At 53.1% G+C, this 23,581-nt stretch overlaps 8 protein-coding genes across 8 annotated transcripts; 6 read left to right on the top strand and 2 right to left on the bottom strand.

The window, feature by feature from the left end:
- Positions 1-309: 309 nt before the first annotated feature.
- On the top strand, positions 310-1,632 carry NEUTE1DRAFT_83075 (uncharacterized protein; the record flags this gene model as incomplete). The annotated part of the gene is made up of 1 exon (XM_009853428.1): positions 310-1,632. One exon carries the CDS (start codon positions 315-317, stop codon positions 1,470-1,472), a length of 1,158 nt encoding a protein of 385 aa, XP_009851730.1.
- Positions 1,633-2,295: 663 nt separating this feature from the next.
- Positions 2,296-3,485, top strand: NEUTE1DRAFT_117207 (uncharacterized protein; the record flags this gene model as incomplete). The annotated part of the gene is made up of 1 exon (XM_009853427.1): positions 2,296-3,485. The coding sequence occupies one exon, from the start codon at positions 2,303-2,305 to the stop codon at positions 3,329-3,331; it is 1,029 nt and encodes a 342-aa protein (XP_009851729.1).
- Positions 3,486-4,206: 721 nt separating this feature from the next.
- Positions 4,207-5,124, top strand: NEUTE1DRAFT_83070 (uncharacterized protein; the record flags this gene model as incomplete). The annotated part of the gene is made up of 1 exon (XM_009853426.1): positions 4,207-5,124. One exon carries the CDS (start codon positions 4,216-4,218, stop codon positions 5,122-5,124), a length of 909 nt encoding a protein of 302 aa, XP_009851728.1.
- An 837-nt stretch (positions 5,125-5,961) lies between these two features.
- NEUTE1DRAFT_64387 (uncharacterized protein) lies at positions 5,962-8,638 on the top strand (the record flags this gene model as incomplete). Its single annotated transcript, XM_009853425.1, has 3 exons — positions 5,962-6,286; positions 6,353-7,759; positions 7,822-8,638. 3 exons carry the CDS (start codon positions 6,031-6,033, stop codon positions 8,523-8,525), a joined length of 2,367 nt encoding a protein of 788 aa, XP_009851727.1.
- A 231-nt stretch (positions 8,639-8,869) lies between these two features.
- On the top strand, positions 8,870-9,334 carry NEUTE1DRAFT_45946 (uncharacterized protein; the record flags this gene model as incomplete). Its single annotated transcript, XM_009853364.1, has 1 exon — positions 8,870-9,334. A coding segment is annotated over one exon (465 nt), but the record flags the coding sequence as incomplete, so codon positions are not given.
- Positions 9,335-10,076: 742 nt separating this feature from the next.
- On the bottom strand, positions 10,077-11,787 carry NEUTE1DRAFT_110659 (uncharacterized protein; the record flags this gene model as incomplete). Its single annotated transcript, XM_009853424.1, has 4 exons — positions 10,077-10,118; positions 10,192-10,899; positions 10,960-11,508; positions 11,566-11,787. 4 exons carry the CDS (start codon positions 11,785-11,787, stop codon positions 10,077-10,079), a joined length of 1,521 nt encoding a protein of 506 aa, XP_009851726.1.
- A 1,616-nt stretch (positions 11,788-13,403) lies between these two features.
- On the bottom strand, positions 13,404-15,246 carry NEUTE1DRAFT_122715 (uncharacterized protein; the record flags this gene model as incomplete). The annotated part of the gene is made up of 3 exons (XM_009853423.1): positions 13,404-13,644; positions 13,735-13,876; positions 13,970-15,246. 3 exons carry the CDS (start codon positions 15,205-15,207, stop codon positions 13,426-13,428), a joined length of 1,599 nt encoding a protein of 532 aa, XP_009851725.1.
- A 4,839-nt stretch (positions 15,247-20,085) lies between these two features.
- Positions 20,086-22,812, top strand: NEUTE1DRAFT_64379 (acetyl-coa deacylase; the record flags this gene model as incomplete). Its single annotated transcript, XM_009853422.1, has 3 exons — positions 20,086-20,833; positions 20,906-21,146; positions 21,214-22,812. The coding sequence occupies 3 exons, from the start codon at positions 20,682-20,684 to the stop codon at positions 22,396-22,398; spliced, it is 1,578 nt and encodes a 525-aa protein (XP_009851724.1).
- Between the last annotated feature and the right edge of the window lie 769 nt (positions 22,813-23,581).

The raw sequence follows: 23,581 nt of genomic DNA, 5'->3' as shown, positions 1-23,581 counted from the left end.
AGGTAAGAGAGACTTTTCTGGAGACTATCTGAGCAAAGCTATCTCGATGCTTGACCATGGGTGCCGAACTGCCGGTAGTCCCGATACAGCTCGGAAGTTAGCAGCCATCACTCCTGCACCGTCATCCATGAGGTACCTATCACGGACTCATGATCCTAGTGCTTACTGCATGACACTGACAACTGACCAGACTCCGCGTTATATCCTATCTCCCAGTCATTCATAAATTCTGCCACAATCCCCTTCAACAACTCACTCCACCTTGCAAGTTTCTCAATCATCACATCAGGCATTGGAACACTACATCAGCAACCATGTCTCAACCAATATCATCAGCCCAGAAACTCCCCACTGTCCCTTCCGAAATCACCCCCGAATGGCTCAGTTCCAAGCTCGGGCACAAAATCAAGTCACTCAAGCACACCCGCTCCATCTGGGGAACAGGCAGCAAGCTCTTCTACACCATCACCTACGAAGACGAGGACGACAACCACCCTTCGCGACCCACGCACATCTGCATCAAAGGCGTCTTCGACCCTACCATGCTCGCCTCCCAACCATGGACCCTCCCCCTCGCCCAGCGCGAAGCCGACTTCTTCTCCCACCTCGCCCCAGACCTACTCCTCGCAGACAAAAACACACCCATCAACTTCCCTCAGACCTGGTGGGCAGGCACCAACAATTCACAAGGCATCTCCATCATAGATGACCTTTACACCTCAGGCTGCACCTTCCCTCCCGAACTTGCATCCTACCCGCTCAGTACCGTCCTAGAGGGTATCGACCAACTCGCTGCCCTGCACGCGCGATATTGGGGCCAAAGCGAAGCAACCCACCCGTGGATAAGCAATACCTACGACACCGCACTGAAATTCCTCTGCTCACCTTCCACTTTCAACGAAACGGTCCGGGATCCCGACCGGCCTAAACTCCCTACCTATCTTCAAGACGGGGAACGTTTCAACTTGGCTTTAGACCTCTACTTCTCCACTCGCAACCCCAAATTCCGAACTCTCTTACACGGGGACACACACATAGGCAATATCTTCTTTTCCCCTTCTATGTCCCCCTCTCCCTCTCCCTCTCCAGAAGGAAAGATCGGTTTTCTAGATTGGTCAGCCCTCCATTTCGGTTCATGTTTCCACGACGTAGTCTACTTCGTCACGGCGATGATGACTGTGCAAGACAGACGGAAATACGAGTGGGAGATACTGGATCGGTATCTTGAGACGCTGCATCAACTGGGTGGGCCCGAGTTTGATAGACGAGACAAACAGGTCATGAATGAGTATAGGAGGTCGTTCATGACGGGTGCGATTTGGTTGGTTTGTCCTTTTGACTTGCAGAGTAAGGAACGGGTTGGGGAGTTGTGTAAGAGGGCGGTGGCTGCGTTTGGGGATCATGGGGTTTTGGAGTTGATTCTTGGGGAGCACAAAGGGGAGGATAAGGAGGGTTCTTGTGTGGTGCTGTAAGGTAAGAGGGGAGGAAGGGAGGAGGGGAGGAGGGGAGGATTTGGGGGTGGTGATGGGTGATGAGAGGAAGTGGGAGTGAGAGTTGCGATAGCTAGCTGTGTATTATTATGTGAGTTGATGATGGTATAGATGCCAGATGGAGCGTTAGATGTTGGCCATTCCTGGATTTAGGTTGGTTAGGTGGAAGAGGGGTTCGCGGATATAACATGAATGTTGCGTCGTGTTGAGGAAGCGATGCGATGCGCGGAGGGTGACGAGCCGATTGGTGGAAGTAGACCACCAACAGGAACAGTGGGATTCAGTTGGTTTCGTACAAGACTTTGCTTTCATGTCTTATTTCCAGCACCAGAGGAGGAAAACTGCAAGCGGAGGTGAACCTGTTACATAATGAAGCAATAACCGCGCCATAGGGAGATGGGGTTGGAGATCAAAAGCAAGATCAACAGCTGGGATAGGTAGCAATGCAGAGTGAATTGTGTTATTACTGGCACGGCTATAAGGACTTGCACGTGGACGTTCGATGCTCCCCACATCACGTCCCATCATAACATTACCTACACCTGACTATTAGGTACCGACTACTACCTTGACCAGTCGAAAAGACAACTTATTCCACCATTCGTAGCTTGGCGCTTCTAGCTCAAGGGGCGGCGGAGGGATTTGCTAGCTTTCACTACGTCATCTTAATAGCAGACGAAGGGGAAGAGATACTTGTATATCATGGGTGTTTAAATAGAGTTGTGTTCTGCTTCGGTCATGGTGTATCACAGATAACCAGGCAAGCTCAATCCTGTTCATACTGTTGCACAAGTACCTAATCAACCAGAAACATGTCGCCGTCCACCCTCAGACAAAGCACATGCGCACTACTCGCTCTGGGCCTCGTTACTACGGCCACAGCCGGGCCTTGCGACCTTTACGACGCGGCCGGATACCCTTGTGTAGCCGCACACAGCACCACTCGAGCCCTGTATAGTGCCTACAGCGGTCCGCTCTACCAAGTACAGCGTACTGACGGTACCACCACCGACATCGCACCTCTCTCCGCGGGCGGCGTCGCCAATGCTTCCACGCAGGACTCCTTCTGTGCCGGGACGACATGCGTCATCTCCATCATCTACGACCAGTCCAGCCGCGGCAACCACCTCACCCGAGCACCGCCCGGAAGCGCCGGTAGCGGTCCGGCTCCAGGGGGATACGACAACCTCGCTGATGCGACTGCTGCGCCGGTCTACTTGAATGGCCATAAGGTGTACGGCGTCAAGGTCGCGCCCGGTACCGGATATCGCAATAACGATGCTAAGGGCACCGCCACGGGTAATGCGGCTGAGGGCATGTACGCCGTCTTGGACGGGACGCACTACAATGGCGGGTGCTGCTTCGACTATGGCAACGCCGAGACCAACAGTGTTGACACGGGTGCGGGCCACATGGAGGCCATTTACTTTGGCAACTGCAACGTCTGGGGAACGGGACAGGGAAGCGGACCGTGGATTATGGGTGATTTGGAGAATGGCTTGTTTTCTGGGCAGAACGCAAAGTATAACGGTGGCGACCCGGCGATTAACTACCGCTTTGTTACGGCGGTTGTCAAGGGGGACTCGTCAAATTTGTGGGCGATCCGCGGTGGTAATGCGGCTTCGGGATCGCTGTCGACGTACTATAGCGGCCCGCGTCCGTCCGGCTATTACCCTATGAAGAAGGAGGGCGCTATTATCCTCGGAATTGGTGGCGACAACAGTCATGGGGCGCAGGGCACTTTTTATGAGGGGGTTATGACAACTGGCTATCCATCCGATGCGGTCGAAGACAAGGTTCAGGCCGATGTCGTGGCTGCCGGATACGCCACCTCGTCGTGATCAGAGTGCACCGTGGTGCAACCATCGTCTGGTCGGGGAAATGTGGCTCGAACAGTTGCTGGGGCTTGGGCGGAACTCTGCGAATGACAACTTGGGTAGCTCTCGTTATGTAAGGTAGAGGTAGCGAGCGGGTAGATGCAAAATGTGCTCCCTTCATCTGTCTCCATGTTCGCGTCTGTCATCATCGTCTGTTAGCTGTATTCGGATGTGTTCCGCTATGTCCATGTTGGATGAGAAATCTGTGATAGCGACCAAGGTTCGAAGTGCATGATAACACAAGGATTGGTATATTGCGGGTGTCATGGACAACTGGAAAGAACTCAACGGCGGTGATAGTTGATTGGATTTGCATGGCTTGCAAGTGAGATATAACTCCTCCATTTCATAATGGGACGCGTCCCAAAATTTACGCCCATCGTAAGTCGTGTAGGAAGGCTAGCAGGAAACCAGCGGCGCCTGGCGACTGGCCTCTGCCAGACCACCAATACCTGGACCAGTGTCGTCGGTGGCGGGCCTCTTTCCCATGTCTTGTTTGACCGAGTCCAAATTCTAGTGGCGGTACCGGTGACGCTGGTAGTTCTCTGTGATGATCGATTGAAGCGGCAGCGAGGGCAGCAGTGCTCGGTTTCATCACCTACATCGTTGATTGGGTCGAATCGCTTGGCGAAACAATAAAATCGTCGGAGTATAGTCGCCGTGGTTCCCTTTCTGATCGGAAAATGTATGGTACACTCGGATGACAATGGTCCGTCGAGGGGAAAAGCTTGGCCGACTGCAGATCAAAGGATATGAAGACAAGACTTATAAGCCAACAGCACCCGGGTCGATGAGTGTTGAAGTATTCCCGTGATTTGGCACTTGTGATAACGCTCACAGTTGCAAACATGTATCTCGTCGGCTCTCTTCTCCTCGGGCTTGCTTGCCTGACTGAAGCCCTCAGCACCACGATCCCGGGCCCGCATGCTAGAGCCAGCGGTCGTAGTCCGGGTTGCGGATCGGCGCCAACTATCACTTCAGGTGTCAAGTCCCTCACCGTCAACGGTAAACAACGCCAGTTTACCATACGGGTGCCCCAGAATTACCAGAAGGACAAGGGATATAAGGTGATTTTCGGCCTGCACTGGGTCGGCGGCACGATGGACCAGGTGGCCGGTGGCGGCACTACCGGAGAGCCGTGGGCCTACTACGGCATGCAAAAGATGGCCAACGAGAGCGCCATTCTTGTCGCACCGCAGGGTCTGAACAACGGGTGGGCCAATGCGGGCGGCGAGGATATCCAGTTCATCGACGTCATCAACAAGTATATCGACTCGGGACTCTGCATCGATCAGGCCCAGCGCTTCTCCATGGGCTTCTCGTACGGCGGCGCCATGACATACGCCATTGCCTGCGCACGGGCAAAGGACTTCCGGGCTGTAGTCGTTATCGCAGGAGGCCAGTTATCAGGCTGCAGCGGAGGCAACGACCCGGTTGCCTACTTTGGCATCCACGGCATCAGCGACGGAACGCTCAATGTGGCAGGCGGGCGCAGCATGCGGGACCGGTTTGTCAGGAACAACGGCTGTGCGTCCATGTCGGGGGCGCCAGAGCCGCGGGCAGGTAGCAGGACGCACATAACGACAGCGGCGACGGGGTGTAAGGCGGGATATCCGGTGGTGTGGGCGGCGCATGACGGTGGGCACGGGCCGGCGCCGGCTGATGCTCCGGTCCCGTCGTCAGATGACGGGCTTAGGACGTGGATGCCGGCGGCGGTGTGGGCATTCTATACGCAGCCTCAGCTTGCGATGTTTTGAGGAGAGTGTTCAGTCAGTAGGTAGATTGAGGAAGACGTCGGGAAGCAATGGGGGGGTTTGCCTCTGATGGTTGGGGTTGGTGCATTCCGTACTGGGAAGGGGGGGAGGGTCTCTTGATCTGTACTTGGACACCTCGGGAACCCCCGATATTGAACCGGTTACGACGGCCAATTCACTATCAATTAACGATCCCACCCAACGTAGCGTCGGGATTTCCAAACATTTTAAGAATTTGAACTACTCATCAGAACTCTATCAAGTAACGGTCAAATAATTGCTAAACATATCTGAAAGTAAACGTTGGGGTATTCAAACAGTTGAACCCCGCGAGGGACCTGAGTATAAATTACCAAACTTCTAATTATCCAAAGACAGTTTGCAAAGAGTTCGTAAGACCCCCCTTCCCCCCCTCTCGCAGGACGGTTGCCGTGTCCCCAAACATGACCCAATTTCAGTTGAATACGAAGAGATAAAGATACCTATAGCCCATATCATTGGATTACGTACCGTATCTATCATGTTGTCGAGACAGCGCGTGGAGTGATACACACGGCAAATGTTGTCCGCTATCGGGGCACCACAGGCACACCAACGGCCCAACGGCATCCTTTATCAGTGCACTAAGAGGTACCTGACTGCCTTTCTTGGCAGGTCTCCCCGCAGACAAGGTATTCCCGCGATAGGGCCAGTAGCTGGGTGGTGCAACCATGCCACCTGCCTAATACGGAAATGCAGGACGCAGCTCACTGGTCGCGACTTCTCTTGATGCAGTGGGTATATGAGGGCCGGCCCGTCATTAGCATCTTGGCTGCTGCTTGGCATACCTACCTGAGCCCTCTGTACTTTCCCTTCCTCTTTCCCTCCCTCCCTTCCATCAAGTACCTAACAAGCTGTTGGTTGAGTGCCATGGAAGACGGCAACAACATGGCTCACAACAACAGCGAAATCGACGACAAGACATTATCATGGCCACCTGAAAAGGTCGCCGCTGACTTCAATGGTATCGACGAGAAGCACCCCGACGGTCCAGCCAGCGTCGATCCCGAGTCTCTGGAGGGAGAGACCGGTCCGCTGGAGACGGCCGAGGATATCGTCACCCACGTCATTGCCGTCGACGATGACCCGTCCTTGAGCCCATGGACATTTCGCATGTTCTTTGTCGGTGAGTACCTAACCATCAATCATCTCAGTGCTTCTCGGGCTTAACGATGCTAATGAAATGATACAGGTGTGGGCCTTTCTGTCTTTGGCGGTGTCTTGCAGGAAATCATGTACTTCAAGCCCCAGGTCGTCTACGTATCTGTTATGTTCTTGACCGTCCTCGCCCAGGCTTTGGGTACAGCCCTGTCTCAGCTTATCCCGAGGAAAGGGGCCATCGGCCGCTTCCTCAACCCGTTTCCCTGGAACCGCAAGGAACACACGGCCGCCGTCCTCATGGCCTCGGCGGCTTCGGTGTCGGCCCTTTCCACGGAAGCCCTCTCGGTACAGGAGCTGTGGTACGGCGGCTACCCCAGCACCGCCGCCGGTGTCTTCATCACCCTCTCTTCTCAGCTCATCGGTTACGGTGCCGCTGGCATGATGCGCTCCGTCTTGCTGTACCCAACCAAGATGTTGTACCCTGCCAACCTGCCCATCACCACCGTCATGGAGACCCTGCACAAGCCCAAGGCCGAGACGGCCAAGCGCTTCAAGGTCTTTTGGATCATCTTCGTCGCCATCTTCTGCTGGGAGTGGTTCCCCGAGTACATCTTCCCCATCCTGTCCGCCGTGTCCATCTTCTGCCTGGCCGACCAGAACAATGCCGTCTTCACCAACCTCTTTGGCGGCTCGCAGGGTAACGAGGGGATGGGCTTCCTCAACATCTGTTTCGATTGGAACTACATCGCCGGCTTCGGCTCCCCGCTGTGGATGCCCCTGCAGACCCTCACCAACAGCTTCATCGGCTACCTCGGCGGCATCATCCTGTCCATGGGTCTCTACTACAGCAACATCTGGCGAGGCATGGACTTCCCCTTCATGTCCCAGCTTCTGTACGACGGCAGCTCCAACTCGACCAACTACGTGGTCTATAACGAGACCCTCATCATGAACTCAGACTTCACCATCGACACTGACGCCGTCGATAAGGTTGGTGTCCCGTACCTGACTGCCACGTACGTCAACTATCTCATTACCACCAACGCCAGTCTCACCGCCACCCTGGTCCATATGCTTCTCTGGAACTACGACGACGTCAGCAAGGCCTGGAGCTGGATCACTCTCGACAAGCTCAAGTCGCTGCTCAAGCCGTCCACGTACTTCTTCTGGAAGTCCACCGGGGCCCGGACTGAAGCCGAGAAGGAGGCAATCCGCCAGGACCCGACCATCGACCCCCATTACCGTCTAATGGTCGACTACGACGAGGTGCCCAGCAGCTGGTACTTCGTCGTCTTTGTTATCAGCATTATCGTCGGTATCGTCTGCCTCTACGTCATGAAGTCGACTTTGCCGTGGTGGGGATTCATCATCGGCACCCTCCTCCTGATCGTGCTCATCATCTTTTTCGGTGCCCAGTCCGCCATCACGGGCTTCACCGTCAACATGCAGCCAGTCATGCAGATGCTCGCGGGCTACATGTTTCCCGGCAAGCCATTGGGTAAGACCTCCACCCCCTCCCAAATCAATCTAAGTACTTACTAACCTCTCCCCTTTCCCTAGCAAACATGTACTTCACAACCTACACCTACAACGGTCTTTCACAAGGTATCCTCCTCCTCCGCGACCTCAAACTCGCCCAGCAGAACAAGCTCTCCCCCCGCGCCACCTTCACCACGCAAATGATCGGGTGCGTCATCGGCGCCCTTCTCAACTACGTAATGATGATCAGCATCGTCAAGAACCAAGCGCCCCTCCTCAAGTCCGCAGAAGGCAGTAACGTCTGGTCCGGCGCCCAAGTGCAACAATTCAACACGCTCGCCATCGCCTGGGCCATTGCCCCCAAAATGTTCTCCATCGGCGCCCGCTACCAATGGGTCACGGCCGCCTACCTCGTCGGCTTCCTTGCCCCTCTCCCCTTTTATATCATGCACCGCTTCGTCTTCCCGCGCCAGCGTATTTGGTCTTACCTCAACACGTCCATTATCTTGTGGTACCTGGGCGAATTGTTTGTCGGTCTTAATGCCTCTATTACAAGTTATTATATCTTGGGTGCCTTTGGCCAGTTTTACCTTCGCAGGTATAGGCCGCAGTGGTTCGTCAAGTGGAATTATTTGGTGTCAGCGGCGTTGGATGGTGGGACCCAGGTCATGATTTTCATTGCGACGTTTGCCGTCTTTGGTGGGTCGGGCAAGGCGGTGCCGTTCCCGGAGTGGGCGGGGAATCACCCGAATAATCTGGATTATTGCAAGTATAACTCTAGTTAGAAGAGGTGGTTGGGGAAATTTTGGCTAGTGTCTTTTGTGTAAATGGGTGGGAGGGGGACCTGGTTGATCTTGTCTTGTGGTGCTTGTAGATTTCGTATAATATAAGTAGCTATCACGGTTTCTCTACCGGTGCTGTTCAGATGTGCGACGGACGACCCAAGGAAGCATCAGAGAGTAAACCAAGATCTATTCTTGCAAGTGGAAAGATTGTTAGAAGCTACCTAACTTGAGGTGGACTTATCCTTCAAGCCTGCCTCTTTGTATGCAAGGCTGAGTAGCTCAACAATCGACTTATTGCTCTAGATGCCGTACGATCTAGCGCTGTGTCTCCGTCTTCGTCCTGAATATATACGTCAACCTTGCCAGTATCGAGAAGCAGTTTAACAGCGGCCTCTTGTCTCCAATATGCCGCCAAATGCAGCGCTGTTCGTCCATCTTTGTCCTGTTTATTTGTGTCAACCTTGCCAGAATCAAGAAGCAGTTTAACAACCGCCTCATGCCCATCCTTTGCCGCTAAATGCAGCGCTGTCTGTCCAGAATTGTCCTGTTCATTTGCGTCAACCTTGCCAGAATCAAGAAGCAGTTTAACAACCGCCTCATGCCCATCCTTTGCCGCTAAATGCAGCGCTGTCTGTCCAGAATTGTCCTGTTCATTTGCGTCAACCTTGCCGGTATCGAGAAGCAGCTTAAGAGACGTCCTTTCCCCAGTTAATGCTGCCAAATGTAGTAGTGTCCCTCCCCAATCATTCTTGAGATTTACATCAACTTTGCCGGTATCGAGAAGCAGCTTAACAATTGCCTCATGCTGAAATGCCGAATGCAGCACCGTCCGTCCACGTTTATCTTGATGATTTGGATTAACCTTGCCAGAATCAAGAAGCAGCTTGACAACCGCCTCTTTTCCAAACTGTGCTGCATGATGCAGGGCTGTCGCTCCCTCATCAGTCTTGAGGTTTACATCAATCTTGCCAGAATCAAGAAGCAGCTTAACAACCGCCTCATGCCCCTTCTCCGCCGCCAAATGTAGCGCTGTCTGTTTCCAAAAGCCTTGATAGTAGTTTGCATCAACTTGGCCAGTACCAAGAAGCATCTCAACGATCGCTTTATGGCCATTTTCCGCAGCCTGGCATAGCGCCTCATTTAGCTCCTCCGAATCCAAGTTGACCTTGTCGGTGTCCAGAAGCAAATTCACGAACATCTCATGCCCATTCTTTACCGCCAACTTCAGAAGCTCCCAGGGACCCTTTTCCTCCATCAGTTGATTTACCATTGTTTCCAGTTTCTTTGCATCTTCCTGTCCTGAATCATCGGAACCTAGACAATCCTTTTTAAGGGTGTTCATGTTCCTCAATACCCTATCAAGAGCCGTCATTTCTTTCCGAACATGCTCCACTGCAGCTTCGTGCTGCCGCCCCTCTTGTAATGCCAATCTGACAGTTCGTATCCTAGTCGCCGCATCTAGGCAACCTTCCAGCCCTGTCACTGGATGCCCTGTTACGGGAACGCTTGCAAGATAGTCGTAGTTCTCTTGATCCTGCTGCCTGTCTGGATCTAGATCCCAATCCCATATAAGGAGAAAATCGTGTGGAAAGACTGTTACTGATTGTAAAAGTTGTGACCACTTAATATTACCATGTCTGCTAAAAAAGGTAGCTTTGCTCTTTACATCGTGTGCTGGGGAAACCGCAATCATTATAACCGCCCAGTGATCGTTGCATGGCCTGAGAATCGTGGGTCTCGATGCTCCTTGAAGAAGGCAGACAACATCTCCCCAACGGATGGATTTTGGTGTGGTCGGAAGGATACAGCGAAACTCATATGCAATGGGGGCCCTTCTCCAGATGATGGTCACATCTTGTCTGTCTTTCCAAGTAGCGTTTTGCTCGACCCAGGACACTTCGCCAATAATGCAACCCTTGCCCTCAATGACAGCAATCTCCTTATCATCCCAAAGGCCTACAGAGACCAGTTGAGATAAGGAGAATTGGATGAGTTTGTTGAAGAGTTGTTTCCACGAGATCGTGTAGTCGGCGGACAATCCTGCTGCGATTGGATTATCGGAGCTCATACCGAGTAGGGCATATACTTTATCACGACGATCGGTAGCTTCGCGGGTGTGGTACATCTCTATCAGTTCACCCAAAGGGCGTATGTCAAGAGAAAAATTGTCTGTCTGACAGGTGGTTGCGTAATTGGGCCGGAAGATTGCGCCTCTTATGAGGTAGGCTACCGAAAGGATTCGAGCCCGCAGGTCTGCGCGGAGTTCATCGAAGAGGTTCAATGCATTTAGGCCTAAGCAGAATGCATATCCGTCAACCTCAGCAGAACCACACTTGATCAGTATATGGCGAGCCGCGGCAACTTCCTGAAGCACCTGCATCAATCTGTCAGTTTCTTTCCGTTCGTCATTATACTTTGACATTGGTTCCCTTACCCAGATGCGCTGAAACCACGGTCGTTGAAGTAGTGCAAGAATTTCCACTTTATCGTCTGATTGTCCTGTAGACGGCTCGGCTGCGGTTTGTATGTCTTCGAGCGGTTGGTCGTTGCCGGCTGCGGTGCGTATTTCTTCAAGCGCTTGGCTGCTACCGGCTGCCTCCTCTCCAAGCCAAACAATCACACGAGTGGCTTGAGCGTAAATCTTAGCCATGGATTGAACTTGTTGTCTCTTTTCCTCGGGGTCTTCTTGATTGATGCAAATGGCATCTATCCATATCGTTCGTTCAATGGAGGGGTCTCGAAGATGCAACAGCGCCGCGTAAAGATTTCCCCCGACGGCCAATTCGCGTCCATTTACGAAGATGGAACGAGGCTTGTCCCCAGAGCCCCAGACGTAGGATAGGGCCTCGTACAAACGAGTGCCTCTTGAGTCCAATGTGGTGCGGAAGAGCCGACAGTGTATTGCGGCAGCTTCGTCTTCATGTGGCAATAGTTGAAGCAAGCGAATCTGGCCACGTAACAAAGGAACGCTGTGATACAGATTCTTGATAGGTGTTAGCATATTCCTGAAATGCCATAGGGGGGAAAGAAGTACGCTCACCTGCTTCTGGCTTTGGACGCGCATGGATGAGCTAGTGGTAGTGTTATCCATGCTGGCGGGCATCTCTGTATCGGCGGAACCGGTAGCTGGAGCGGCTGGGACGGGCATACGGGTAGCGGACATAGCGGTCGCGGCGGGAATTTGTTGCGGAGGTGCAGGGCAAGACTGCTCTTGACCCTTATCGTCTTCCCCATCTTCCGTATTGTGAAGCTGTTGTGACATGGTGGCTATAGGGAACGACTGAGATGAGGCAGTCGAGGATGCTCGTGTTGTGCCAGAGGCAGCGAATTCTCTACGCTACTTCACCATGTCAGGCGAGGTAATGTATCAGCAGCTGCCTAGCGCATAGCTTGCACCACTTATGGGGGCGTGGCGCAGGTAGGGCTGTAAAACCGAGTGGAACCTGCAAGCTGTCCTGGCAGTGCTGTCGACAACAAAGCCGTTACGATAACCAAGAGAGCGGACAATGCATTGATGCCTTATACTTACTGTCCATTTCTATTGGGACCCGTGGGCACATTGAATCAAGAGCGGCAACCAATGGGGAGCATCAATCGAAGGTAGTTTGGATTGGTCTGTCTGGTGGAAGAAGAGAAGAGCTGAGCTGAGGGCCGGGGTGTCAGCCCTCCGCTAGAAACCCGAACGGATCCCGAAAAAGATGGTGGGTGGGGGACGACTAGCCCGGCCTAAGGTGGATATAACCGACGTCAAGCGGCAATTGCACCGCGTACAGCAGCTGATTGCCAAAGAAATGCTTTTATCGGAGAGCTGGAAAAGGCGACAACAAAAAGGGCTTGATTCTTGAGTTGTTTACAGGAAGAGAGAAACGAAAACCAATGCAGCCTACCTAGATATACCCGGGAGGGAGTGGCGTTTGATGCCTCAACCTGCCCCGATCACTTTTCCTACCTCTAGGCAAAGGCTACAATACATATGATATTCAGTTCGGTGTTACATCCCGTCCGCTCACCAAGACTGCACCTCGGCCCCCGTACTGTACTCCTGGGACTTTACAAGTACCTAGAGGTACTCTTGCATCTACTACGGCAGTAAATCATATCGACGCGCTTCCTCACTTCCGTGCACATTGACTCCGCTCAAATCCATCATCATCCGCCTTAATCGCCAAGTCCGCTACCTTTGCAGATCACTTCAGGGTTTCTCATTGCCTTGTAACCCGTGATCGTCACATACTACTACAATCATCCACATGTAACCATTCCGTCTGAAGAAAAAAGAGGACATGCATAAGCAACTGGAAGAAAGGCACAGTGACAAGCGATGGACACAGCATGTGAAATCGGTTGGTTGGTTAAGATAACTTTTCACCACTCGACGGGGTGACCTTGCCTGACACCCAGGGACCGTGTCCACACACAATTGGAGAGTGCCAAGAAATACCAAGACATGGCGATGGCTTCAACTTTGAACTGTAAGCGCTCTTACAACCGATGGGCACTAAAACAATTAGGAACGACTTGGTGAAAACGCACGCAAATCAGCATTTTTCGAGTAAAAAGCAGGAATATGAGAGTCATGACTACATTAATTTTAGGAAGTATGTACAGCGCAATTATGTCATTAGTCCGTCTGTCCATCCGTCCATCCGTCCATCCGCGTATCGTGGTATCGTAAAATCTATAGGTAGGTAAACAACTCTTCTCCTTTGCAAGCCGGCAAGTTTCAACCAAATTATCCACACCCATGCACCCAGCCACCTATCCGCCCATAGATTAAGTTTCCTCCAGTCGTAAAATATCATTTCCCACATTACTTACTCAAAACAAGTCCCATATACCGGTGCGTTCCGTTATCCGCACAAAAAGTTCATGAATCAGAACTTCAGAGAAAAAAAAAGGCTTAGACGACCGCCTTAGCCGTCTCGCTACCACCACCATGTGCACCCACCGCCACCGTCTCCGGTTGCGCCGCCTGACCAGCCGCCGCACCCTCCGCTCCCGCCACATCCGCGGCGGTCTCGTCGCTGAACCTGAGATCTTCTTCGAGGGCAACGGTATCCTGGATCTTCATCCAGATGACAGGCGCGGCAATGAGGAGAGCACCGCCTAGGAGACCCCACTGTGACAGACAGAAACCAATCCAGTCAGTATTTGTGAACAAAAGAGGATAAGAGGATGGATGGGGGGGGGGATATGTAAACAAACGTACAGTAGCACCAAAAATGGTATCAAAAGGCTTCTTCAACCCGTCCAACCGCCAAAACACGGCGGCGCCAGCGCTCTGCAGACCCTTGTAGAAACCGGCGAGGTTGGCGGCCTTACGGCCCGAGTTGGAGAGAGCGCCCATGTACCTGTTGAACAAAATTTTTGTTAGTCTTCTGGCCACTTTTTGTTTTGTTGTTGAACACCGCCAACCCGTCCAGAAGAAAAGGGTAGTAACTCACCAGTAAATGCAAGTCTGCCACGCGGCATCAAAGAACCCATAAAACATGTACAAAAACATGGGCCCAACATACTTCTTCGCACCGTCCGTCCAATCGACCGTCACGAATCCTTCCTCAGATGTCTGCTCGCGTGTGGGCTGATCCTTCTGCCACGCGTACCCGCCACCCCAAATAGCCATAGTCAGCACAATCAGCATGACGAAACTGCCCTTGGCGCGAATCGACCTTCTCGCGCCCGCGAAGTCCAAAGCGTAGCCGACAATAATAGCGCCAAAAATTTGCGCGAGCCAGTAAAGCGTGTTGTTGAGCGCCTTGGTGCGCGTGTTGAACTGAGAGCCGTTCATGTCGTTGGACTGGTAGGTATAAAACGTGTTGGAGGCGAAGAACATGGGGAACAAGAGGACGACCCAGGGCTCCGAGGTGATGGTCTCAAAGAGGCCCCTGAACTCGGTGATCCACGAAGGGTTCTTCATCATGATCACCCTGGAGCCGTCCTCGCGCAGGACTTTGTCGACGTCGCAGATCATGAGGGCCAGAAAGGCGCCGATCAGGGTGAGGACGAGAAAGCCGACGTAGGTGCCGTCGGTTACGGGGCCGGCGACTTTGTTGATGTTTTGGCCGAGAGGGATCAGGGAGCCGATGACGGCGCCGAGGTTGAAGATGATCCAGAACCACGAGATGTAGCGGCCCTTCATGTCCTCGGTCGGGTACGACATCATGATGGTGCCCTGGGCAGTCCAGAGGAGACCGGCGCAGACACCCAGAAAAGCGCCGGCGAAGACAACGAAGCCGTGGTTTTGGTTGTGGTTGTAGCTGAAGAAGGAAGCGATGTAGATGACGTATCCCAGACCGCCGAAGGAGAGAGTCAACCGCACGCCGAGCTTGTTGGCGATGGAGCCGGAGAAGAAGGCGACGACGGCGAAGGTTGAGTAAAGCGCGGTATTGGCGTCGTCCTGGGCCGTGTGGTCGACCTGTCCACCGCCGCCGAGACCGCTGAGGGCGTTGAACATGCCGGGACACATGAAGCAAACCACAGCGACCAAGAGGAGCTGGAACAGAGGCGAGGCGTACCAGAGCTCGTGGCCGAAGACCTTGAAGCCCTTGTACATCCAGCCTGGAGGACGAGGCGGAGGAATGGTGATATCTTGGTGGGAGCCAGGTTTGCTGGGGACTTCGCTAGCTTCGTTGTGAGTCGCATCGACGGCCGGCGCAACGGCCGAATGCTTTTCGTCGGCCATGGTTATTGTTGTTGTCGTTGTCGTTGTTGAGAACTGCTGGGTCGATGGGTGAACAGTTCGCGAGAGGAATGAAGAAGGGGGGGAAGGAAGTGAATTAAATTCGAAGTCAAGAATTGGGGGAGGGGACCAGTTGAAGAAAACAAGTCAAGCGCCAAGCCTCGACGGCGTTGCGCGTGGGGAACTAGTGTGAGACTGGTCGAGGACCGAGGAGGTGGTACGGGGTAGGGAATCTGGAACTGTGTAAACTGTACTAAGGAATGGCCGCGGTGCTAGTGTATGTCGTACTATAGTCGCCTGCCATGACGGGTTCGCACGGTTAATATGTTCCTCTTGAGAACCAAGAATGGAAGCCGAAGCAAACAGCGGCAAAGCCAAAGAAAAATGATGATAAGGTGATAGAAGAGCATCATGTGTGCCACTTCATCAACCACCATGCAGTCCGTCCCGTTTGATATCAATTCTGGTTCCCGCGTTCCAATATCTGACACGCAGATAAGGTGATAAAGCTGCTGCTTTCATTTGGTTGCAATGAGCACGCGACTAGATAGGGTACGGTAAGTACAGTAGTACGGTGCAGTAGTACAGCCCGAAGGATTGGCTCGATGTATTGGATGTCCAAAAAGAAGGGTAGCGGTAACGTTGAGACAAATGACGATACGCGACCCTTCCCAGATACCAAGAAGCAAGGAAGGTAACCTCGTTCCCTCGTCACGGTGAGACGGGCCAGTCAAAAATAGAAAATATGTATGTAGTGTAAATCAGACGAAGCTCTGCAACATCCCTTTGTACGCACTGCATGCTGCAAGCAGGGTACCTGTGGCCCAGGCAGGGTGACAGGACAGGACGCAGAAGACAAGACACATTGCCAGTGCCATCCCGCAAGCTAGAACTAGAGGTAGTCCACATCCAATGCAACGCTCGGCCAACGTAATTCGTGACTGACTCCGTAAGGGCTGACATTGGTTGAACTAATGGCCGATTTGTTGAATGAAGGCACCGAATCCCATGTCCCTCTATCTTTCCCTGCTGTTACACGGTAAACAAAACCAAGGAGGAATGTAGAAGCTGAGTGAGTTTAATGATCAGACTGATCAAAGCCACGGCGCAGTTTGAGACAGAAGGAATGCGATTCATGGATGCAAACAAGATGGACTTGGGCGGGACGTTGTTGAAACAGACAGTCATAGATGACGGCTTTTAACTAGAGCACAGCCCGAGGAATAAGAGGGTAAGAAATTGGGAAACAAGGAAACCAAAAGACAAGAAAAACTGAACACACGTGGAGTCAATTGGAGAGACAATGTTGAAGATCGAGGGGCTTGTCGCAGTTCAGTTAGAAAAGACCCGGTTTGGGCAAGTGCCGAGGTGTAGTGTAAGTGGGAAAAGTGGAATGCGAGATAATGCTCAGAAAGTACAGTGGTCAAATAGCTGTTAGTGGAATCGGTACTAAATGGACGGCAAAAGCTAACGATTTGGAGGTGAAGATACCTCCACGTCAACGGGCAGAGTTGCACCGCCCAACTGTGCCGCAAAAAAAGAGACGTTCCAGCCACGGGCGGCCGCCGCTTGGCAATGATCATTCCGTCATCCTCTTTGGGCATCGTGGAAATCGTAAAGGAGGGGCGGAAAAGAGGGTCAAGCCAATCAAGACGAATGCGAGATAAGCAAAAGAAAAAAATAGGCCACCGGCCCGAATGAGATAGCCCATAACTTCGTATCTGTATCGTATATCGTGTCCGCCTGATGCTGGCACCAAACCGTATTTTTGGGCCAACTACGGTTTGCATCATTTTCTGCGTTCTCAAGGTTTCAACGGATGGATGCCTGTGCCAAAACTCAAAATCAGGGTAGGATCGCAAATGAAGAAGGAAGCAGACTAGCACGTGACCAATCTGAGAAAACAGAGAGCTGATTCGTCAGAGCGGTAATCGTATCTCCACTTTCCCCAGCCTCCACTCACTCGCATCTCTCTTCCCCCGCTCCGCTCCCTGCCTGCATCTTGCCAATCTCCGGGGGGCTGCAGCCCAGTGGCTGAGAGTGCGGAGAAAGACGAGGTTGCCAGCGCCAGACTGAAAAAGGACACAATCTCACTCACCCACGAAAGTGTGCCCAGGTGCGATACTCTAGTTGCCGAATTGAGGGACTGAGTGTGATATTTTGGAGCTCGGCTGTTGCATATATTGGGTGTCTGCATGTAACGTTTCTCCTACATTAAGTAGAGGATAGCCTGCTGTTCCCACTCCCATCCATTCCATCGGTGTTGTCAGTGTCGCCGAAATGCCCAGACCTTTTTCTTGGGAGGTTCCAGATTCCAACACGGCATTCGGGTGGAACCAATCCGAGCGCCAAGTTGAGGTCCCAACCATGTATTATAGAATCGTTTCCATGACGACAGGAATCCCATCCTCTCATGGTCGACTTTTTCGATAGTCGTCGTCGCAATAGCCTTGTCGGATCACAGGGACCCGATTCAAATCACACGAGCACTTACACGGACTGGTCTGTGGTTTCCTTCCACCGCATTGGATATCAGTCAGAAGCAAGGTGGTAATAGTGCGATTGGTCCCCAAGCAAACAATATCACCGTCTAGGTTTAGGCTTTTTGGTTAGACGCGCGGAAACTGACACGTGTTACAGCATGCCAAAGTGTTTGCTCTCCAGGCCATGTGCAGCCGGGTGGCCGACATCCGTCGGGTATCGGACGGATGCAACGCCGAATCTTAATCTTATTGAAGAAACTTTAACTAAACTCGATGACGAAGACAGCTGATTGTTGTCGAGTCGGTGTCTGCCGTGATGCTCGAAGCACTGAGTTGAGTTGGCGGCAAGATGCAACCCAGCCATGGCGGTGTTGACTAGATCTCCACCCCTCACGACAATTGCCTCCATGTTACACCACGGAATCATCATCACGGACATGACGGGAAATGGCGACAGGCGTTTTTGTCGGCGAGTCACCTTGATCAAATCCCAGCTGGACCTGAGAGTAGGCGGCGATTGTCAAAGACGAGCCTGCCACGAAAATAAAGCCTGGAGACTCCTTCAAGGTTTCGCTTTGCCGTTTCTCTGATCCGGTGTGCGTTCTGGTAAAGTATCATGAGGTGCATCAAATGGTGACGGGGTCTGTCGTCGAGGAGCTCTGATTCGAGGCCGGACAGAGCCGAGGATCAACGCAAGGAAGACAGGCTGGCCATCCAACCACGACAAGCACTGATGGGGATTGAGAAATGAACCTTTGGAAACACCCCCACAGCGAGGCCTTCTCAATGTAACCACTGCAAGAGAAGTGTCAACATGAGCAGCCGACCCTCCATGACATTCAGGCTATGCGTCTCCCAGTGGATGTCAGGCATCCATGTCTGTGATTATGCTGACAGACAGCGCCCTGCAGGCAGACTTCTGCCAGGAGGGCATGGGGAGCTTGATTGGACGAACCAGAATTGCTGATTGGGCATGACAAAGAAACTGAAAGGGGTGGTCTGGGTATAAAAGGGAGGCCGACGACCCAAATTTCGCCAACACATCTCCAAAAGATCTTGTGTTTCTGGGTACAACTTCAGCTTACGACGGAGCGCCAAGATGACAGTGACATACGAGTGATGGATGGAACATGCCGAGGGAGTCAACCTTCCGGTCCTGACAGCAACCAAGAATTCTGGGGATGCGAATCTCGAGTAACACCAATCCCGAACGCCGACGACTACCGGCCGCCATCATTACAATCGGGTATCACTAGTGAACCCGGACAAGTGACCACGACGCCGGCCGGAAGAGGCTCCTGGTGGGTCAGATGAAATTTCGCTTTTGGTGCTGAACGGAAGGAGAGCGGAAGGGCAACGAGAGCGGGGACGGGGTTGTCTCGGGGCGGGAGGTGGCAACTGCGTGGATCCACAACATCCGGCCTCCGACGGTCGGTCATGTGTGCAGCTGTGCCGATGGAGGCCGGCAGATGAAACAGGGCTGCTACGGCGACGACCTTCCGTGCTTCCCGGTTGAATTCTGACCGTTTCCGACCAGGCACAAGGGGGGCACCGAACCGCCACAGGAAATGAAAAGGGTCATCCCGGCCTTTTGTCCATGTGAGTCGACTTGGGCCGACAAACCCGCATTCATGCCGGCTGCTGGTCAAACCCGCACAAGGCGGAACGGTGTCGGTGTGAAGCAACGCAGATCCTCCGCTTTGTGAGAGTATAAATACCTATATATACTGGCACCGACTCTGCGATTCATGTCCCGTCCTTGTCGGCGTGTGGGAGTGGGATCTCATACATGGATGAGGTGGAAGAGATGGACGAGGTGAACGAGGTATGTATGGAAGAAGGTGTGGGAACCCATGAGATGACAAGCTGTCAAAATGTTTCGAATATGGGGGAAGGGGACGGGATGGCTGGGGATATGGATGTTTGGGAGAATGGCCACCGAAGCAATGCCAGCAAAACAAGACGACCTCGTGTTCAGATGGCGGTCGGGTTGGTGGAAGTCGTTCCCCAACATTGAACGAAGTAGTGTAGTACTGACAGCGAGAGGAGAGGGTCGCGGTTGTGTCCGCGAGTCAGGTCGTGTCTGATTGACAGGGGAGCTCCGTGATTGCCGAGCGAGGACTGTGTTTGGTCCGGGCCAGCGGAGCCTTTGGATATCAGCCGGGCCCCCAACCAACACCGAACTTGGACCGGCTATCTCGGTGAAGACATCGCGTTTTACCGTCGCATTGATTGCCTGGCTACAACTCGCCAGGAGCTGGGCAGCTACCGTTATTCGCTGTTTTGGCGGGGGGGGATTGTCTGGGGATGTTGGCGGGTGGGACGACAATGATGTTCTGGCCGCAGGGTGAAAAAAATGGAGACAAAAGACGGGACAAATGGAAGAGCACAGACCACTGTTTGGGAGATTGGCCAATGAAGCAGCGGGATTCTGGGCCTGCCTGCCGCAGAACGGCGCCCACATTCCACTTTGTTCGCTGTCGTGGGGCCCCGAACCCCCCCCGACGTCGCCGCCAGCTCAATCCGCAAATCTACCCCGCCATGCTAAAGAAGGTCTCCAGCTCAGCATCGAATTGCAACGAAGGAGCCGCCAATCCCGGGCGGTCAGGAGATGGATTGGCGATGATGTATTCCATCCTCCCGTCAGGGGCAATGAATGTTCTTCGCTACAAAATAGACCTCTCCGGATCCTCCCTCTCCGCAGTCTGGCAAAGGCCCATCCCGGACCTGTTGTAATTACCGTCATCATTCCCGCGTTGTGACTGGCCTGGATTTGTTTTTTCTGTTGTTCCGCTTCCGTCCCTTTTTTCGACTTCTTGCGGCATCTTTTTCCACTTCTTTTCTTCTTCTTCTCTCCTCCAGCTCCTCCTCCTCCTCCTTGACTTCCTTCGCGATCCTTTTATTTTCTGTGTCGTCAAGGAATCCTCATCTTCCCTTCTTCCCTCTCTCCCTCTCCACTCTACACTCTCTACTAATCACACCACATCACCAACCATGGCGTCGCCCATTGCCTCGGCGGCCCTCAGGGCCCGCGTCAAGCGCCCTTCCATGCTCAAGAAGCTCTGCAACCCCGAGGACATGCTCCAGCACTTCCCCAATGGCGCCTACATCGGCTGGTCCGGTTTCACCGGTGTCGGCTACCCCAAGTAAGTTGCCCATGTCGCTGGAGAAAATATACCGCATGCCAAACCAAGAAAGTGCTAACCCATGTGCTACAGGAAGGTCCCTACTATGCTCGCTGACCACGTCGAGAAGAACGGCCTCCAGGGCCAGCTCAAGTACAGCCTCTTCGTCGGTGCCTCCGCCGGTGCCGAGACCGAGAACCGCTGGGCTGCTCTCGACATGATCGCCCGTCGCGCTCCTCACCAGGTCGGCAAGAACATTGCCAAGGGCATCAACGAGGGTCGCATCAACTTCTTCGACAAGCACTTGTCCATGTTCCCCGTTGACCTTGTCTACGTAAGTGGCCGCGAATCTTGCTGGCGCATCGCAAACAGTTTGCTAACCCCCATCGCTCAATCCACAGGGCTACTACACCAAGGACCGCCAGAACAAGAATCTCGATGTCGTCTGCGTTGAAGCTACCGAGATCAAGGAGGATGGTTCCATCGTCCTCGGTGCCTCGGTCGGTGCCACCCCCGAGCTCATCCAGATGGCCGACAAGGTCATCATTGAGGTCAACACGGCCATCCCCAGCTTCGACGGTCTCCACGATATCACCTTCTCCGACCTCCCTCCCAACCGCAAGCCCTACCTCATCCAGCAGTGCAGGGACCGCATCGGTACTACTTCGGTCCCCGTCGACCCCGAGAAGGTTGTCGGAATCATCGAGTGCACCACCCCCGATCAGACCCTCCCCAACTCCCCCGCTGACGAAACGGCTACGGCCATTGCCGGCCACCTGATTGAGTTCTTCGAGCACGAGGTCGCCCACGGCCGTCTGCCCAAGAACCTTCTCCCCCTGCAGTCCGGTATCGGCAACATCGCCAACGCCGTCATTGGTGGTCTCGAGACCTCCAACTTCAAGAACCTCAACGTCTGGACTGAGGTTATCCAGGATACCTTCCTCGACCTCTTCGACTCCGGCAAGCTTGACTTTGCCACCGCCACCTCGATCCGCTTCTCGCCCACCGGCTTCGAGCGCTTCTACAAGAACTGGGACAACTACTATGACAAGCTCCTCCTCCGCTCTCAGTCCGTCTCCAACGCTCCCGAGATCATCCGCCGTCTCGGTGTTATCGGCATGAACACCCCTGTCGAAGTCGACATCTACGCCCACGCCAACTCCACCAACGTCATGGGCTCCCGCATGCTCAACGGTCTCGGTGGTTCCGCCGATTTCCTCCGCAACTCCAAGTACTCCATCATGCACACCCCCTCCACCCGTCCCTCCAAGACCGACGCCCACGGTGTTTCGTGCATTGTCCCCATGTGCACCCACGTCGACCAGACCGAGCACGATCTCGACGTCATCGTTACCGAAAACGGTCTCGCCGATGTCCGCGGCCTCAGCCCCCGCGAGCGTGCCCGCGTCATCATTGACAAGTGCGCCCACGACGTCTACAAGCCCATCCTCAAGGCCTACTTTGAGAAGGCCGAGTTCGAGTGCCTCCGCAAGGGTATGGGCCACGAGCCCCACCTTCTCTTCAACTCTTTCGACATGCACAAGGCTCTTGTCGAGGAGGGCTCCATGGCCAAGGTCAAGTTCTAAATGCTTGGCTAGAGTCAGAGAGTGTATATCTCGATGGGGAAGAGATAATGAGAAAAGCAGAGAGGACCAACAGTTGATCTTTGAATAAAACAAAGACAACTGTCTAAATAAACAAACGTGGTATGGGGGAAATGCATTGGTTAGGTGTTCATTTTTTCCGGTTCACGTATATATCTTTATTGGAAGGAGAAGAGAGAGCGAGAGAGATCGAAGAGAGGAGAGGATCAGGATACCTGGCCTATGTTGAGCGATAGGTCGCATTTCTGTTTTTTTATATTGTCATACTTGTTTTGTATATGGGATCGGACGGGGGGCTAGGATTGGCTTTGTCTCTCTATGGTCTCTTAGATCAAGGGCGTTTTGTGTGGACGTCGTTTGTATATATACTTATACACATACATACATGCATTCGTACAAATCTTGGATTGTGGTGCAAAATCGTGAAGTTGTTGAGGCTTGGGTTGACCTTGCTGGAGGCACGTTCTTGGTGGCGGGAACTCGGTGGCTTCCAATTCCTGGCTCAGCACTACAGAAGAGATTCAAGAACATCATCGAGAGACGGTTAACGGTAGAGACCACAATAGACCACCACGGCATGATGTTTCCCTTGGAAGGAGCTGGTTCTAACAAACAACGAAGAAAGCAGCAAATAACACGGTGTGGAAGGTGCGTGTGGATTTCTGAACGAATGATGGGATTCAAAGATCAACTTGTTTCTCAACTTAACATCGATGGAATCCCGACCTCAGCTCCAACGCAGCACTGTGGCTCCCGTCTTGATGCCTGCCTGTCTGCGACTCTACGAATCCGTACGACAGGACGTAGAGTTCGGAACAGACAACCCTAGTCGTCAAGGCCGGACTGAAAGAAGGATGGAAACCAATGCCCATGCTGCCCATACGTAACTAACCGACCACTTACACCCGTAACAGGCTTGGTCTAGCTACAGTACCTACCTACCGACAGTAGCTTACTCCGAAACGTCCGGGCCCCATGATGCTATCCAGTCGGCTCCTAGGTAATCGGTTAGGATACCCAATCGGTTCCCTTCCCTTCCCTTCCCTTCCCTTCCTTCCCTTTGGTTCCCAGCCGACTCAGCCGACGCAACCGACGCAACCAACTGGTACCTAGTGTAGAACTAGGTACATAGGTACTTTGGCTAGGTAGCTGCCCTCCTATTGCT

Source organism: Neurospora tetrasperma, assembly GCF_000213175.1.
Source record: "Neurospora tetrasperma FGSC 2508 unplaced genomic scaffold NEUTE1scaffold_4, whole genome shotgun sequence".
NCBI lineage: Eukaryota > Fungi > Ascomycota > Sordariomycetes > Sordariales > Sordariaceae > Neurospora > Neurospora tetrasperma.
Note: the sequence above shows the minus strand (reverse complement) of the source record. Positions and strands in the feature narration are given on the sequence as shown.